The sequence below is a fragment of the Neovison vison genome, chromosome 7, assembly GCF_020171115.1.
Source record: "Neovison vison isolate M4711 chromosome 7, ASM_NN_V1, whole genome shotgun sequence".
Classification (NCBI taxonomy): Eukaryota; Metazoa; Chordata; class Mammalia; order Carnivora; family Mustelidae; genus Neogale; species Neogale vison.
Window position 1 is genome coordinate 40,962,855 of NC_058097.1, and position 14,783 is coordinate 40,977,637.

The window sequence follows — 14,783 nt, forward strand, 5'->3', positions numbered from 1 at the left end:
TTCCTTATCTGCCTGGAATTAGAAAGGTTTCCGTATTATACATTCTAAAGATTTCATTATCAAAATTTGCCAGACTTTAGAAGATAAACAACATTTTTTTTTTTTTTGCCCTTGTTTTAATCAAAGACGGACGGAGCTCTCTTTGTCTTCCGACACTGGAGATTGCTTCCAGTATTGGGTAGAAAGGGAAAGGGTACTCCTAGGGCTCAAGGGGGGTCACTAGGGACCCTGGCTTACCTTCAGTTTGGAGCTGTCACCTGTGCCAGATCCAGGAAAACCAAAGATGGTCAGGAAAGCCTGAGTGTCTTGTCCCTCTTGCCTACAGGGAGGGAAGAGCCAGATGCACCTTTAGCTGGTGGGGCTGGACTGGAGCCTGTCTGTAGCACACGGCTTCCCCATCCATCTCCCCTCCAGCCACCTACCTCTCCAGCCCTAGAGCTTGCCTGGCCTGCATCTCAAGTCCTTTCCTCTGGACCTCAAACTATCCATCCACCATCCACCTGTCACCCACTCACATCCATCCATCCATCCATCCGCCCACACCCCAGCCCAGCTGCCATCAGTGTGGCCCCCTCCAAGGTCATCTCCCCATCACATCTGACATGGAAGCCTGCCCACCCCCCTCAACACACTCCTGATTTCCCCACCCACAACTCCCAGTTAAATGTGCCATGAACAGGGGCTGGGGCCATATGCCTGGTAATGGCTCACTTTCCCCCCGATGCCCAGCATCCCCAAGTCACCCTATATCATGACTTCTTAGAGGCCAAGTGTCTCTCATGTGGCATTTTCAGCCATGGGCTCTTGTGCAAACATATCTCTGCCTGAAGGGGAGAATACCTGGGGGAGTAGCTATGTTGCCCTGGGATGAATCAACCTTCTCTAAAACTTGACCCCAGGCCCACCTCTTCCCATCATCTTTCCCAGAGCTTGGATGCCAGGGGCAAGATTAATTTCACCAAGGAGGAAGCTCACACTTTTTTTTTTTTTTTTAAGCTCACACTTCTTAACAGACTTCTGGCCAGAACAGAGCTGTAGCTGGGTTGGTGGAAATGGTCCTCTTGTACTGTGACAGTCCCCCAAATGTGTCCCCTCCCACCCACCACGCCGTCTCCAGCCTCTGTCCTTGCCTCACAGGGCCAGCCGGTCCCAGATGCTGGGGGCATGGATGACAGCATCTCTGACAGAGTACTTCAGCCAAGGGTGGGCACTGGGGAAACAGAGCTGCCCGTTTCTTCCTGAACCTTGACGTTGATGGCAGTGTTCCTCTGAGCTCCTCTCGGCAGGGCGAGGTCTCAGTGGAAATCTTTCCTCGGAGTGAGAAGTGCCAGCCCAGGGGCATCTGTCTGAAGCCGGGTGGGTCCTCCTTCACCTGCAGAGCTCAACCCCGCAGACCTGGTCCATCCAGATCTCTCCCCACCCAGGACAGGGCTACAGACTGAAAAATGGCCTCAGCGTATTCCAGAAGCTGTCCTGAGCCCAGAGGAAAGGTGTAATCCATGGGAGAATTCCTTGCCCTGACTTCCTGCCTGTAGTTAGGGGTACAGCCGGGCAGACAGTGGTTGAGAGCTGGAAATAACGTTCCCAGGAAGTCCGCCCCCCATGCGTGGTCCCCAGCACCCAGGACTTCCCAAATCCCTGCCATCTCCAACCACAAATTCTCACAAAAGCCTCAGGCATTCAAGCCTGCTGCACCGTGTTCATGCCACCCACCGCCCACACCCCCATGTGTCCTGTGCCCTCCCTGCCCCACGCGGACCATTACGCAGCACCCCTAGCTCTGCAGCCACCTCCCCAACAAACAGAAAACAAGCTCGTCGCCGTTGTAAGCGTCCCTGGCGTGATTTATGGCCGTCATCACAATATTTTGTTTGGAGCTCTGAACCTCTAGACATAAATCAAGTCATTAGAAGGAATGACGTTTAATCCTGCAGAAGATGCCTCCGTGGGCTGAGCAGCCCTTGCCTGGCAAGCGAATCATTCATTCTAGAGAGGACGGGCCCATACACACCTCCTCGGCAGCTCCTCGTCGGCACCGCACACGGGCATGGCGAGCCGGAGGCACACGCCAGGCTGCTTTTGTTTCTTGGAACAGCGTGTTCACAACCGCAAAGAGATGCCCCAAACACATGCCTGGGAATCCAGACGGGAGTCTTAATTCTGCAGGAGAAGCACGCAGCCGGGTGGGGCCGTCTTTGTGCCTGTGACGGCTCGCGTCGTCGTCCTGAGAGCTGCCGCCGGTGGGACTTCAAAGGAAGCAGGGAAACAGCTCAGAACTGTCTTCAGCTCTCCTTGCGCAGAGACCCCTGCCACCTTGGAGCATCCATTACGGAGGACCATATTTTATATGCAAGACCGGAGGGTCTAATTTCCAGAAGACACCTGCTGAGCTTGAAGGGGGAGGTTCATGGACCTCAGACAGTGCCTTCCGGGAACCGCGCACCCCCACCCCGCCCCGGCAAACAGCATCGGGCTCCCGGCAGGAAGATGGTGCCTCTCACAGTTAAGGAGGCACCCCCAAAATGCTGGGGAGGGGAGGAGACCGAGGGTCTTGGCTGAGGGATCGCCTCAAAGACTTTGGCAAATTCTCAGCACACATGGTAATTGTGAAAATTCTGGATGACATTTCTAGGGTTTAGTTCTACTTAATATTCCTGTGCTCCGAGCTAACGAGGGTGTTGTTACGCAGCGTTATGTCAGCTGCGTGTGTTTCAAGGATGCTGGTCGTCGCAGGGCTGGGATGTGCGGCTTGTGTCTGGACAGTGTTGGCCCCCGCTATTCTGTCTCCAGCTGAGAGCTCCTCATTGCAAGCCTTACCCAAGTCTTGTGCCTCTGGGTCCACGTGGCCCAATTCAGGGCTGGGTCTTGTCTCTGTCGGCCTCTCTGTCCCCCCGGACCACCCTCTGACAGCATGTGGGGCACAGACATTTTCTTGCCCTTCCCCTTCCACCCTGACTCACCGAGCTCTGCAGTTCTCCCTCCCTTTCTTCTCTTGGGCTGCCTGAACTCAGGCTCCCTATCCTTCACCTGCGATACGTTGTAAGAACCCTCTCCAGTTTTGCCCTTTTTTTGGGACCTCCCCTTTTCGTGGCCATTCCCCACTTGCCCCCAGAGGGATCTCTGCGTACACAAGGCCCCTCTACCTGGGGGCCTGGATGCACAGATCTGAGAGTCTTTGCAAGCGTGGGTGATGTGGGTGTGGAGCCCAGCACAGCCCACTGTGGTGCGACAGTCAGCGGAGAGGGTGTCTGCTCCCCAGGATGGCCTGGGGGTGCTGTGGTCAGTGTGGCCATCTGCGGTCCAGAACCCAGGGCACCAGGCTGGGCAGAGCCAATGGCTGGCCAGCCAGAAGGGAGAGGAGGTGGGTGTTGGCTAGATGTCCAGGGATGGTGGTGTCCCCATAGTCAGCAGTCACCAAGGCCAAGACGAATGCTGTCCTCCAGGCCTTACCCCCAGGGAAGCTGGCCAGAAGCTTCCTGAGGTACTGCTGGCCCAGTCCTTGGCAGGACCTAACTTGATGTTCAAGGGGGCAGGGAGTCCCCTCTCTTCTCCGATGTGGATTGCAGCTACCTGGACCCGTGGCAGGGCCCCCCTCCCATTGCATGGTGCTCCAAGCACCTCCGGGCTTCCCCTTGCAAACAGAGGCTCCATTCTGCTCAGAGCAGGCGGGATGCTCCCTGAAATGCCGTTGCCGTTCAGAGGTCTGTATGGCACAGGAGGAGAGCCTGGGGCTGCGCTCTGGTGTAGGGAGCTCGCATCGGGCTGGAGGTGGAGAGGGCTTGCTGCCCAGTCTTGGGGCCCGTATGGGTACAATCCGTGGACAGCGGTGACTACCCATACACAGCCTCTGGGGACTCTTCCGAGAATTGGTGTCTCTATACCTGAGCCCCGGGGCAGCTCCTTTGCAGACCTACTTCTAGGAGCCTGACTCCCCCATGGGGGCTGGAGGGCTCCCTGCGGACGGAGCGGCTCTGGTTGCAGGAACGGAGCTGCTAGGGAGTGGGGTGCTTCAAGGAAGCATCGGCTAGAACAGATTCACTTTTGTGGCTCTCAGAGTATTGAAAGCAGCAGCTGTGACAGGTCTGGCCGCCACAGGGCAGCTCGGTAATTGACGCTGCAGCCGGAAAGACACATCCTGAAGCCAGCTAGAGCTCAACCGATCATTATCTTGGGCCTGGGCCGCAGCAGTCAGGAGGCTGCCCCTGTGGGTAGGGAGTGGCTCCCTGTGGGCTCTGCACAAAGGCAGACTCAGGCAGACTCTGCTGGGCCTGCAGCCAAGGCTTCTGGGGATGGGCTGCCACCTTCGGCAGGGATGGTCTCCTTCCCTTCGCTGAGAAGGGCTGGTCCTCCCCGCTCAGCAGGCTCTGGACAACCATGGGCTGTGGACTGTGCTTTCGCACACACATACGTCTGCCCTAGCTCCTCCCCATCCTCCATCTGACCTCTGGACATCTACACTCAGAGACCCAACGGCATCTCAGACCCAATGAGGATCAGCTCCCCTTCCTAGGAAATGGCACCAGCGTCCCAATGCTCTCGCTGGAAACCCAAATCTCCCTTGTTCTGCTCCCAATCAGTCCCCAAGTGGTGCAGACTCAGTGGCGTGCAGGAACTGGCAGTTACCAGCCCATGAAGACCCAACCCCATTTCCCATCAGTGGCTTGGAATCTGCCCGGGAGGAAGTGTTTACACTGCAGGAATCCGCCAGCACTGCAAATAAGCCCCTCCCCACCAGCCCGAGAGCCAATGTTAACATCCAGCAGTGCACTACCCCATTTATTCTTCCTGAAATTGTCTTCCCATCTTCCTCCGAATTCCCCCATCAGCCTCTGGGTCCAGGCCTCAGACATCTTCTCCACAGATGGTGGCAGCTACCGCTGACCGACCAGCCTTTCTGTTTCCGTGTTCAGCTCTTCATCTCAGAATGGTCCTTAAATTCAAAATAGCTCCCAGCTCCAAAAAGCCTTTGTAGACTTTCTTCGGGCCTTAGGAGATAAGATCGGGTGTCTTTGCCAGACCCAGGGGACCCCTAGTTTGCTGTCCCCCCCACCCTCAGTGGTCCCATCATTTCTGGACACCTTCAGCCTCTATGTCCCTTCATCCCCTAAGGCCACCAAGTTCTTCCAGGAATGCCCTCATTACCCTCAGGTGCCAACTAACGGCCCCTACTTTAAGGAGACCTCCCCTGGTGCCCTGGGCTTGTTGACATCCCTAGCCTACGTGGACCGTCGCTCATCCCATTGCTGCCATTTCCCTGCTAGACCATAAGCTCCATGAGAGCAGAGGCCCCGATGGTCCCATTCATTGCCAAGACCCTGTCACCAGTGTGTAAGCCACTGCCGGCCACACACACGGTGTGTTTTGCTCCATCTGTGGAACGAAAGGACAAATGGCGTTGGCCAGTGCCACTGAGTTCTTCCTCCTGGTCTTGCTGCCCACACATTGCAGGGGTGGCAGGGATGGCCGCCAGGGGGCACTGTGCCTTCACTGACCAGTGTCGCAGACTTAGTTCTTTGTCTTCTGCAGTGGCGTTCCCGGGCTCCTGATAATCCTTCCAGGCTCATGTGTGTTGAAAGAACACATGAAGGGAGGAGAGGCATGACCTGCTCTAAGCCACATGCCATGAGCTCTCAGAACGTGAGAGTACACCTCCCCACCCCAAGCCCACCACGTCCCGTGGCAGGACACAGGCACAGAGAAGCCGGGTATGCGTGGTGTACCACGTCAGTTCCATGTGACCTGCACACTTGGAGGTACGGTGCAGGGCAGTGCAGGACCCCCCCTCCGCCCCTGGCCCAGAACATGATAGGAATCACCCTCCGCCCCCAGGCTCTGACAGGAGAGCTTTGGAGCAGGAGCTGGGGACCCCTCCCCTGTGTCTAGGCAAGCATGCTGCGGGAGTGGGGGGAAGCACAGGGACAGCGCACCCCCCACGTGATGGACAGATGCGGGGTGTGGAGCAGCAGGACAGCTGCTGGGTTTGCAGACTGGCTCACCGGCTGGCTGGCTGACTGACGGGCAGCTCCAGCGCTCCACTCTGACAGCTGCAAGGGAATTCACAGCCAAGGCTGAGCTGACAGGGAACGACCCAGCTGAATCGTGGATCCTAATCACGGAGGCGAGGGAATGGAATCGCTAAACAAAACAAGTTGTGGTCAGAGCAGTCAGGAGCCCATCAGGCTGAGACGGGAAGATTCCCTCTTCCCTCCTCCGCAGACAGGCCCCAGAGTCCCCACGCTGATGCTGGAGCTGGACTTGGAAGAATGGGCTCGGGAAAACTCAGCTGCTACAAAGGTGACCTGGTGATGGGAACACCAGGAGCCGACAGCTTCCCTCCCATGAGCTCTTCTTTGCCAAGCACTGTGCACGTTTATGGACCTGCAAGATGGGCATTTTTAGGGGCGCCTGGGTGGCTCAGTGGGTTAAAGCCTCTGCCTTCGGCTCAGGTCATGATCCCAGGATCCTGGGATCGAGCCCCGCATCGGGCTCTCTGCTCAGCAGGGAGCCTGCTTCCTCCTCTCTCTCTCTGCCTACTTGTGATCTCTGTCTGTCAAATAAATAAATAAAATCTTTAAAAAAAAAAAAAAAAAGATGGGCATTTTTATCCCATTTTACGGATGAGGGAACTAAGGTTCACTGAAGTCAAGGTCACACCGCTGTGCTTTTGCTCTCGTTTCTTTTAAAATATGTGCTCCCTTGTTAAAAGCTATTACTCAGAGTCTCCAGGCGAAGGGAGGGCAAGCCCTTGCTCTGGTCTGGCCCAAAGGTCAGGGGTTACTGTATCACCCCACCATGAGTTTGGTTGTGTCCGAGCCTACCCACAGAGGCTGAGGCAGGAGAGGGACCTGTGGCTTGCCCAGCTACCTCCTGCCTCTGCCCGAGGCCCACACTCTGGCCACAGAGCTGCTGGGAACCCTGTCTCCCTGCCCTGGGCCTGGGACAGCAGAGGTGGTCACCGTTGGGACCGAGGCTGGTCTCCAGGCCATGCACGAGCCCGAGCAGAGAATTTAATGAGTTGGATTTTCCTGTGATCACAAGTGAGAATTTAAGACCCTTCGGTGAGGCTCCTTCCGTCTGAATTCTGTGCCTGGAGTCCAGGCTGCCCACTAATTGCTGAGTGTGTTTAAACTTCAGTTTTGCATCTCATTTGCATAAATTAACCTGCCCAGAGGAAGGGAGCAGCTCACAGCGTGGCATCAGAGGCCGATGTGGGGGGAGGGGGTGCCTCTCAAAAGGGCAGAGCCTGAGCTGCTGGTGGGGGTAGAGCCAGAGCTGGTGTGGCCACATGGAGGCCACAGGCCCTGTCCTAGTGCCCCACAGATGGCAATGGGAGGCAGCCAGTTGGATTGGTCGTAGATCTGACCTCACCTCCTGGGTGGGAGTAGACAGACCCCTCAGCCCGGGCAGCTCCTTCCACAACTTGCATGAGCTGATTCCTTAAAAGAGATTTCCCCGTCCCCCTGTACATGGATCCTAGTCGTGGAGGGCTAATTGAGCCCTTCCTTCAGAACCCTTCCATGCTTCCTGTGGAGTGGGGCCTGGCTGTTCCCTCAGGGCTTCCTCCCCTGACCGCAGCGAGCCGCACAACCTCCTGGCTGCCTTTCTCCTGCCCGCATCCAAGATTCCCACCTTGCGGCCCCCCAGCACTGTGCAAGGACCCGTACGCCACCCCACCATGCGGGCTGCCCCGTGGCACACACCTGAGGTTCAGGATCTGCTGCTTTCTAAGGAGGAAGGGACACAGCAGAGCAGGGCAAGGCTGCTCACCAGACACACCTGCCAGGGAATGTGGGCCAGGACCAAAGTTGGACTCTGTATCTCACACATGCCAGACACCAAGATGCAGTGGGGGCTCTGTTTCCAGTGTCTTCCCTGGCTCAGGCCAGCCTGAAAGCCCTGGAAGTTTCCTGGCCTGATGGACAGCATAAGAGGACATGTGGTGAGACAGCCCAGATGGTTGTGGACACATGGGCTCAGCCACCAGAAGATCCAAGACATAGAAAAGGAGCCAAGGAAAGGCTGTTGGGGGTAGCTCTGGAGATCAGGGACCATGGGTTGAAACTCTGCACAGAGCAGGGACTGTGGACTCACACCCATGCCCTGTGGCCCATGCTGGCCCCTTCTGTTCTCTCCCACCTCTTTTTCTTTGCAGTTCCGACTCCTTCAGGACAGCCCTGCCTGCTCCCCAGCCTGCGGTGTTCAGAGCAGCAGGACCCTCTCACCACGATCAGGGCCTGGGGCTGGGATTGGGGTAGTTGGAGTAACAGTCATACTCCTCAAACATCGTCAACCAAGGGCTCACATGGCACCTTCCCGCCCTTTCTGGGAACTTGGGTCCTCTTTCGGCCCATGTCAGTGTTGTTGGTCTACACAGCCTGACTTTCAGTGGGTCCTGGACAGTAGAGATGGGGGCTTTGGGATTAAACCCAGCAGGTCTCTCTCCTGTTCCTTGGGAGAGGAGTAGGCAGCATCCTCTCCCCAACAGCCCATGTGCCTGCAAAGCCCACTTGGTAACTCTGCCCCAGACCCAGACTACACAGCCTAATTATAAGAAACTGGCCACACAGGGGCACCTGGGAGGCTGTCGTTTGAACATTCAACCCTTTATTTTGGCTCAGGTCATGGTTTCAGGGTCATGGGATGGAGCCCCAAGTTAGGCTCCATGCTTAGTGGGGAGTCTGCTTCCTCTTCTCCCTCTGCCCCTCCCCCATGCTTGTACTCTCACTCTCTCTCAAATGAATAGATAAAAATCTCAAAAAGAAAAAAAAAGGTGATATGTCAGTTTTCTGTCTTTATAAGGAAGGAAGGGAGGGAGGGAAAAGAAAAGAGAAACTGGCCATATACACCATCATCAGCCTTTGCCTCCCCTTGGCAGGTAACCAGTAAGCTTTTCAGCCCAACAGTCTGAAGAAAACCCCGAGCCAGAGAAGAGTTCACAGTGTGGAGCCCACTTGGCAGTCCCAAGGAGTCACGCTTTGTTTATTCTCACCAGCGCTCACTCCTATCATACAGCATGTGTTTCAACCACTCTGCAAATATCATCTGTCCAGAACGAGAAAGCGGTTGTCTTTTTCTTACCGTGCAGGGGAAGGAGCTCTCTCACAGATTGTTAACGTGATGTTGAAAGGAGAAGACAGGTAGCTCAGCCCCTGAACGTGGAGCTTGGGCATGACTGACCTTGGGATTCCCCTGTCACAGGGTGGGGGTGAGGGAGACAGCAGAGGCGTGTGGTGGCATGGGTGCCATCAGATGGAAAAGGAGGCTGGGGCTTGTGGTTTATGTTGTTTAGCAAGCCCGCTGTTTCTGTCTAGATGCATGTTTATTTGAGGGCTTACGAGGGGCTGGTGGTGGTTATATTGAAGCCAAGTTCTCCCTAGCCCCATGGTACTTTCGTGGGTGCTGCTGAGGCAGTGTCCTTAACTGTCCTCTACCCCCAGCACGCCACGGAGCTGTCCAGAGTGCTGAAGTGCATTCCGTTGTGGGCTACCCAGACCCCGTCCTCAAGACACCCAAGGCTGCTCACCTTCACTTACTCAGAAGTAGGCATGGTCTTTGCTTTGGCTTTTATCCAAGCTGTGCATGGAAGGTTACCTTCCTCCACAGAAAAAGTAGGGACAGTGGGCCCCTGGCAAGGAGGGGAGCCTGTTACATTTCCTTCATTAACTTCCTGTCTTTATTCCAAAATGCCATACGGGATAGGATCCATCTTTGCCAAATGAATGATAATAAGTTTAAAGGTCAAGAATGTACAGCTTGTGGCAAATTTGGCCTCTGCCTAAGGCCTGTTGAGTTTTCCACAAGACAATTTTTTTCTTTTCAAAGGGGACAATTGCAGCCAGCTTGGCTTTACTGGGTAAAAGTGGCCATGAGGTCAGAGATGCCCCCAAGCCCGGGTTCGGTCTAGGAGGGATGTTTTCTCCAGCCTTCAAGTGGGCCAACCTGGAAAACCCCTTGGGGTTCAGCATCCTTCTGCACAGGCTGCACAGGTAAAATGGGACATTTCACAATTAGCGGGTGCCAATTGTGACTGTGGCTTTTGCCAAAGCCTCAGAGTAGAAGCAGCCATATATATGGCACAAGAGCAAGGAGAGCCCTTGGTGCCTCCTAAATGGGACAGGCCCCACGGCCCACCACCCTCCAGGCTGTGAGGACAGTGTTAGCGGGAGGTCACAGCTGTAGGGCCTGACATCTCCATAAACACGTCCTCCTCCAGCTCCACCGGCTGGCAGGGTGCTTTCTGTGAGTGGCTCCTGAGTCCCACTCTTGGCCAAATCTGGCATGACTCATTTGCTCCCGAAAAGGAATGTAAATAAGCGCCACCGTACCTTGACAAGTTGACAGGATTGACAAGCAGAGTAAATTCCTGTACCTGAGACTCTGAGGAGAGGTGGTTTAGCAGAGGCAGCTGCCGTCACCAGAAGAAAATAATTAAGGAAACCCAGCAGCGTGGAGGAGACCTGAGTGCGCAGCCCGTCCCTTCTGCTGAAGGGACTTGTGATCACTGGCAGCAGGAGGAAACCAGAAAGAAATGGACTCAAGAAGCCCATGCAGGGGTGAGGTAGAGCAGGGGAGGGGTGGTCAGCAGGAGGGAAGTGGGCTCTGGGCTCAGAGGGGCACCCCGATGAGGTGCTCGATTCTACAATACTCTTGTCTTGGAACCAAGGACCCCCTGCTTGCACCCAGTATCCCGGGTGCAGCTCGTTCTACATGGAGCTTCCCTTCAGCCTCCGCAGAAGAGTCTGGAAGACTTGTTTCAGAGTTGCTCCATATGTACACACATATTGCCCGTAAGCTTGGGAATGCCCAGGAAGATATGTACACTCTGTCCTCTGCCACACCCCTGTTCCCAATCCAAAGGGATCCAAGAACACTATTGCAACAGAAGAAAGAGGCAACAGGCCCAAGTTCCACCTTTGTTTCACTTTTGGAACTCAGAGAAGTTCCCAGGAGGCTCAGGAAATGTAGGCTTTCCATCCCAGGGGTGACCTTGCACCTCCCCTCGTAGCTGGTGAGTGAAGGAGATGTAGAGGCACATCCTCAGACTGACCAGCATGAGGCCAGGGTCACAGCAATGGCAGAACCAAATGTAAAACAACCTTGTGGAGAACTTGGTGGAGCCCCCTGAGCCAGGGACTGGATGTTCTTTCACCAGCTGGGTTCTGGCCACTGGACCTATGCCAAGTACACAGAGACAACGGGAGACCTGCTGGGCTGCCAGAACATCTAACACACATAGCCCGGGAACAGCCAGAACTCGGTCAGGTGTGCTGTGTCATGCCAGCTGGAAGTTCAAGCCTTTTCTTCCTTAAAGGGTAGCGGGTGCTAATTGTGACTGTGGCTTTCGCCAAAGCCTCAGAGTAGAAGCAGCCATATATATGGCACAAGAGCAGGGAGAGCCCTTGGTGCCTCAGTGGCCAGGCAGGGATGGGGGAGGGAGGCCAAGACTCCTAAATAGGTCCCCCCAAAGGAAATCATCTTGTTTTCCTGGACCTCCCCCAAAACAAAGTATGAAGCAGAATCCTTCCCTCCCAGTGGGGGTTCACTTCCCCAGAGCTTGTTATTCTGGGTGACTTCAGCCCCAACCTAGCTAAAGGGCCTCCTTGGGGGAAGAAGGAACGTTGTGGAGTGTGGTCAGCAATGCACCTCTCCCATCCAGTGACAAGTGCTTGCCGGACAGTCACTCTGTGCCTGGGCTCTGCTCAGCCCTTTGTAGGAGACCAGGGTGAGCAGGAGATGGCTAGCTCACTCCAGAGTCCCATGGCCAGCTGAGCTGGCCAAAATCTTAAAGTAGGTGCTTAGGTTAGGGGAATTCCCAGAGCAAGTGGGGAGGCCCCAGTCCAAGGGAAGGTGTGTGTTCCACACCCAGGCCTGTGTGTGCAAAGGTATGGGTGTTATTGTGTCATATTCTGGATACAGAAAGCTCACATTGACTAGAGCAAGGGCTGGCTGAGCCAGTGGAGCAGAGAGAGAGGAGGGACAGAGCTTTCAGAGGGTCCTTTCCCTGTGACTTAATGACCGTGAGGTTGCATGGGGGTGAGGGGCAGTGCTGTGGGTTTCCTGGCTATTCCATTGAGCAGGTGGCCAACTTTTGAGACCTTCAGGTCACATCGGGAAGTAAAACACTAAGAAGGCATCATCAGCTAGGAGCCAGTGGGGCTACATCTCACTGCACCCCCATTTTCCATATGGGTAGGGGGGTGGAGGGGCACTCACACTGAGCCGTGCCCCCCTGATCTGCTTTGTCATGGAGCCCACGCCAAGTGCCCTCTAGCCTGGGGGCCCACCTGTCAAGGGCCCGTGAACAGGTCCTTCAGAGCCACATGTTACTTCTGCTAATACTGTCCTCTCTGCTTTTCAGGAATAAAGTTCAGCATCAGGCCACAGCCGCCCTACAACGTGAGTTCTGAGAGTCTGATAAATCTGAGCACCGACAGCCTGGGGCGAGTTGGAGGGGGTGGGGTGGGCAGGGAAGAAAATCCAGAGCTCAGGTCAAATCCATTCTTGGAAAGAAAAACGTGCCCGGTCCTTCCCAGGAGCCTAGGGAACAAAGCCCAGGGCTTTGGACCAATGAATTTCCCCTTCCTGTTAGCTGGCGCCTTTGGACTTTTGCTAATAGAGGCAGTAAATCTGAGCCAGCCTCCACCGGCCACCAGCTCCCTGCCCTGTTCCCCTCGCCCGGTTCTGAGAGGTTCCTGGGAGGCCTGCGCCATCTCGTGGCTGAAAAGACACTTGCATCTCTGGCCTCAAGACCGTGGCCAGCCAGGGGTGGGGCCTTCAGGGACTGGACATGGGCTCTGCCAGAGGGGTCCCATCTGGCAGACTCAGCTGGTCTCCTCCCTCACCCTGAAAAAAAAAAAGACTGAGGCTACAGAGTGGGCAGGGACCCCAGCCATAGTGAGGGTCTGACCTGTGTGATGCTCAGTGTCCTGCTGATAAGTGGCCCGTCCACGCTGATAACCATTTCTCTTCTTGCTCCAGGACGTCCCACCAGGCAGTTCCCAGGATGGTGATTCGAAGGCACCGATGGAGAAGGTCCCCGGAGACTTGTCCAGCCGGGCCCCAAGGGACTTCCACCTGCCGGTGCCAGACCAGCCTCAAGCCCACCTAAACATGGGGGCCCGGCCCCGGCCCCGGCAGCGCCGCCGGCGGCTACTTATCAAGAAAATGCCCCCTGCGGCAGCTGTCCCGGCCAACGGCTCAGTGGGCGCGTTTGCGCGGCCGGCACCCTGGGCCCCCGACGGCCACTGGGTCACTCTGCATCGTAGCCAGCAGGAGCGCAAGCGGGTGATGCGGGAGGCATGTGCCAAGTATCGGGCCAGCAGCAGCCGCCGGGCAGTCACCCCCCGCCATGTGTCCCGCATCTTCGTGGAGGACCGCCACCGCGTGCTGTACTGCGAGGTGCCTAAGGCGGGCTGCTCCAACTGGAAGAGGGTGCTCATGGTGCTGGCGGGGCTGGCCTCGTCCACCGCCGACATCCCACACAACACTGTCCACTACGGTGGTGCCCTCAAGCGGCTGGACACCTTTGATCGCCAGGGCATCCTTCACCGCCTCAGCACCTACACCAAGATGCTCTTCGTCCGCGAGCCCTTCGAGAGGCTGGTCTCCGCCTTCCGCGACAAGTTCGAGCACCCCAATAGCTACTACCACCCCGTGTTCGGCAAGGCCATCCTGGCCCGTTACCGGGCCAACGCGTCCCGGGAGGCGCTGCGGACGGGCTCTGGCGTGCGCTTCCCCGAGTTCGTCCAGTACCTGCTGGACGTGCACCGGCCCGTGGGCATGGACATCCACTGGGACCACGTCAGCCGGCTGTGCAGCCCCTGTCTCATCGACTATGACTTCGTGGGCAAGTTCGAGAGCATGGAGGACGACGCCAACTTCTTCCTGAGCCTCATCCGGGCGCCGCGGAACCTGACCTTCCCCCGGTTCAAAGACCGGCACTCGCAGGAGGCCCGGACCACGGCGCAGATCGCCCGCCAGTACTTCACCCAGCTCTCAGCCCTGCAGCGGCAGCGCACCTACGACTTCTACTACATGGACTACCTGGTTTTCAACTACTCCAAGCCCTTTGCGGACCTGTACTGACGCGCAGCGCCGGCTGGCCGCTGGCAGCCCCACCCCACGTGCCCGTGCGCGCTCCCGCACCTGTCCGCGCTCCGGAGACCGAAGCAGCCGCGACTGCTCGGTGCCGCTGGCCCTACATGGGGGACAGAGGCCCGGGCCTTGGAGGGGAGCCTCTGGCCCCTGTCCCTTCCCCACTTCCTCACGCCTCCGCTGAGGAAGACGCCCGGGGGTTGAGCAGGACCCCAGGAGTCCCAGCTGCATACACCCAGCTCAGCGAAGAGTCAGGATGGCCGGGGAAGTCTGAGGCCCGGAAGACGAGGGCCCCAGCGGTGAGGGACTTCCTGCGGTCCCTTAGCCATTGCCTTGTACCAAACCACATGGTTTGCAGCTTTTCTATGAGCCAGGGGGGAGATTCCCTCGGAAAGAGATTCCAAATAAAGCACATGGTTTCCAGAGTAGAGGTGTCTACACTTGGTGTTGGTATGGGAACACATGGCCCCTTCCCCGGGCTCTGCGGGCTCTTTCTCTCTCCCCAGGGGCCTGAGCCAGGCGTCTGCAGGTCCTGCTGCAGGAAAGGAGGCGCGGAGAGTAGAGGATCTGAGGCTCCCATTCAGGGCACCTGGGGCCTCTGGTCTCAGTTCCGGCCCATTTATCCTGAAAGGAGACAATTGACCTGTCCCCGTGGAGGCCCGCTGGGGTCTCTTCTTGTTCGTCACTTT

General features: G+C 56.7%; 1 protein-coding gene across 1 annotated transcript in view; it reads left to right on the top strand.

Moving 5' to 3' along the window:
• The window catches only part of CHST8 (carbohydrate sulfotransferase 8), a 62,897-nt gene extending 48,766 nt beyond the window's left edge, over positions 1-14,131 (top strand). Inside the window, exons 2-3 of the mRNA XM_044260438.1 lie at positions 12,359-12,396; positions 12,979-14,131. Of these exons, the coding sequence (XP_044116373.1) occupies positions 12,359-12,396; positions 12,979-14,085 (1,145 nt within the window). The 3' untranslated portion in view covers positions 14,086-14,131. The remainder of the gene's footprint in view (positions 1-12,358; positions 12,397-12,978) is intronic.
• Positions 14,132-14,783: the final 652 nt, after the last annotated feature.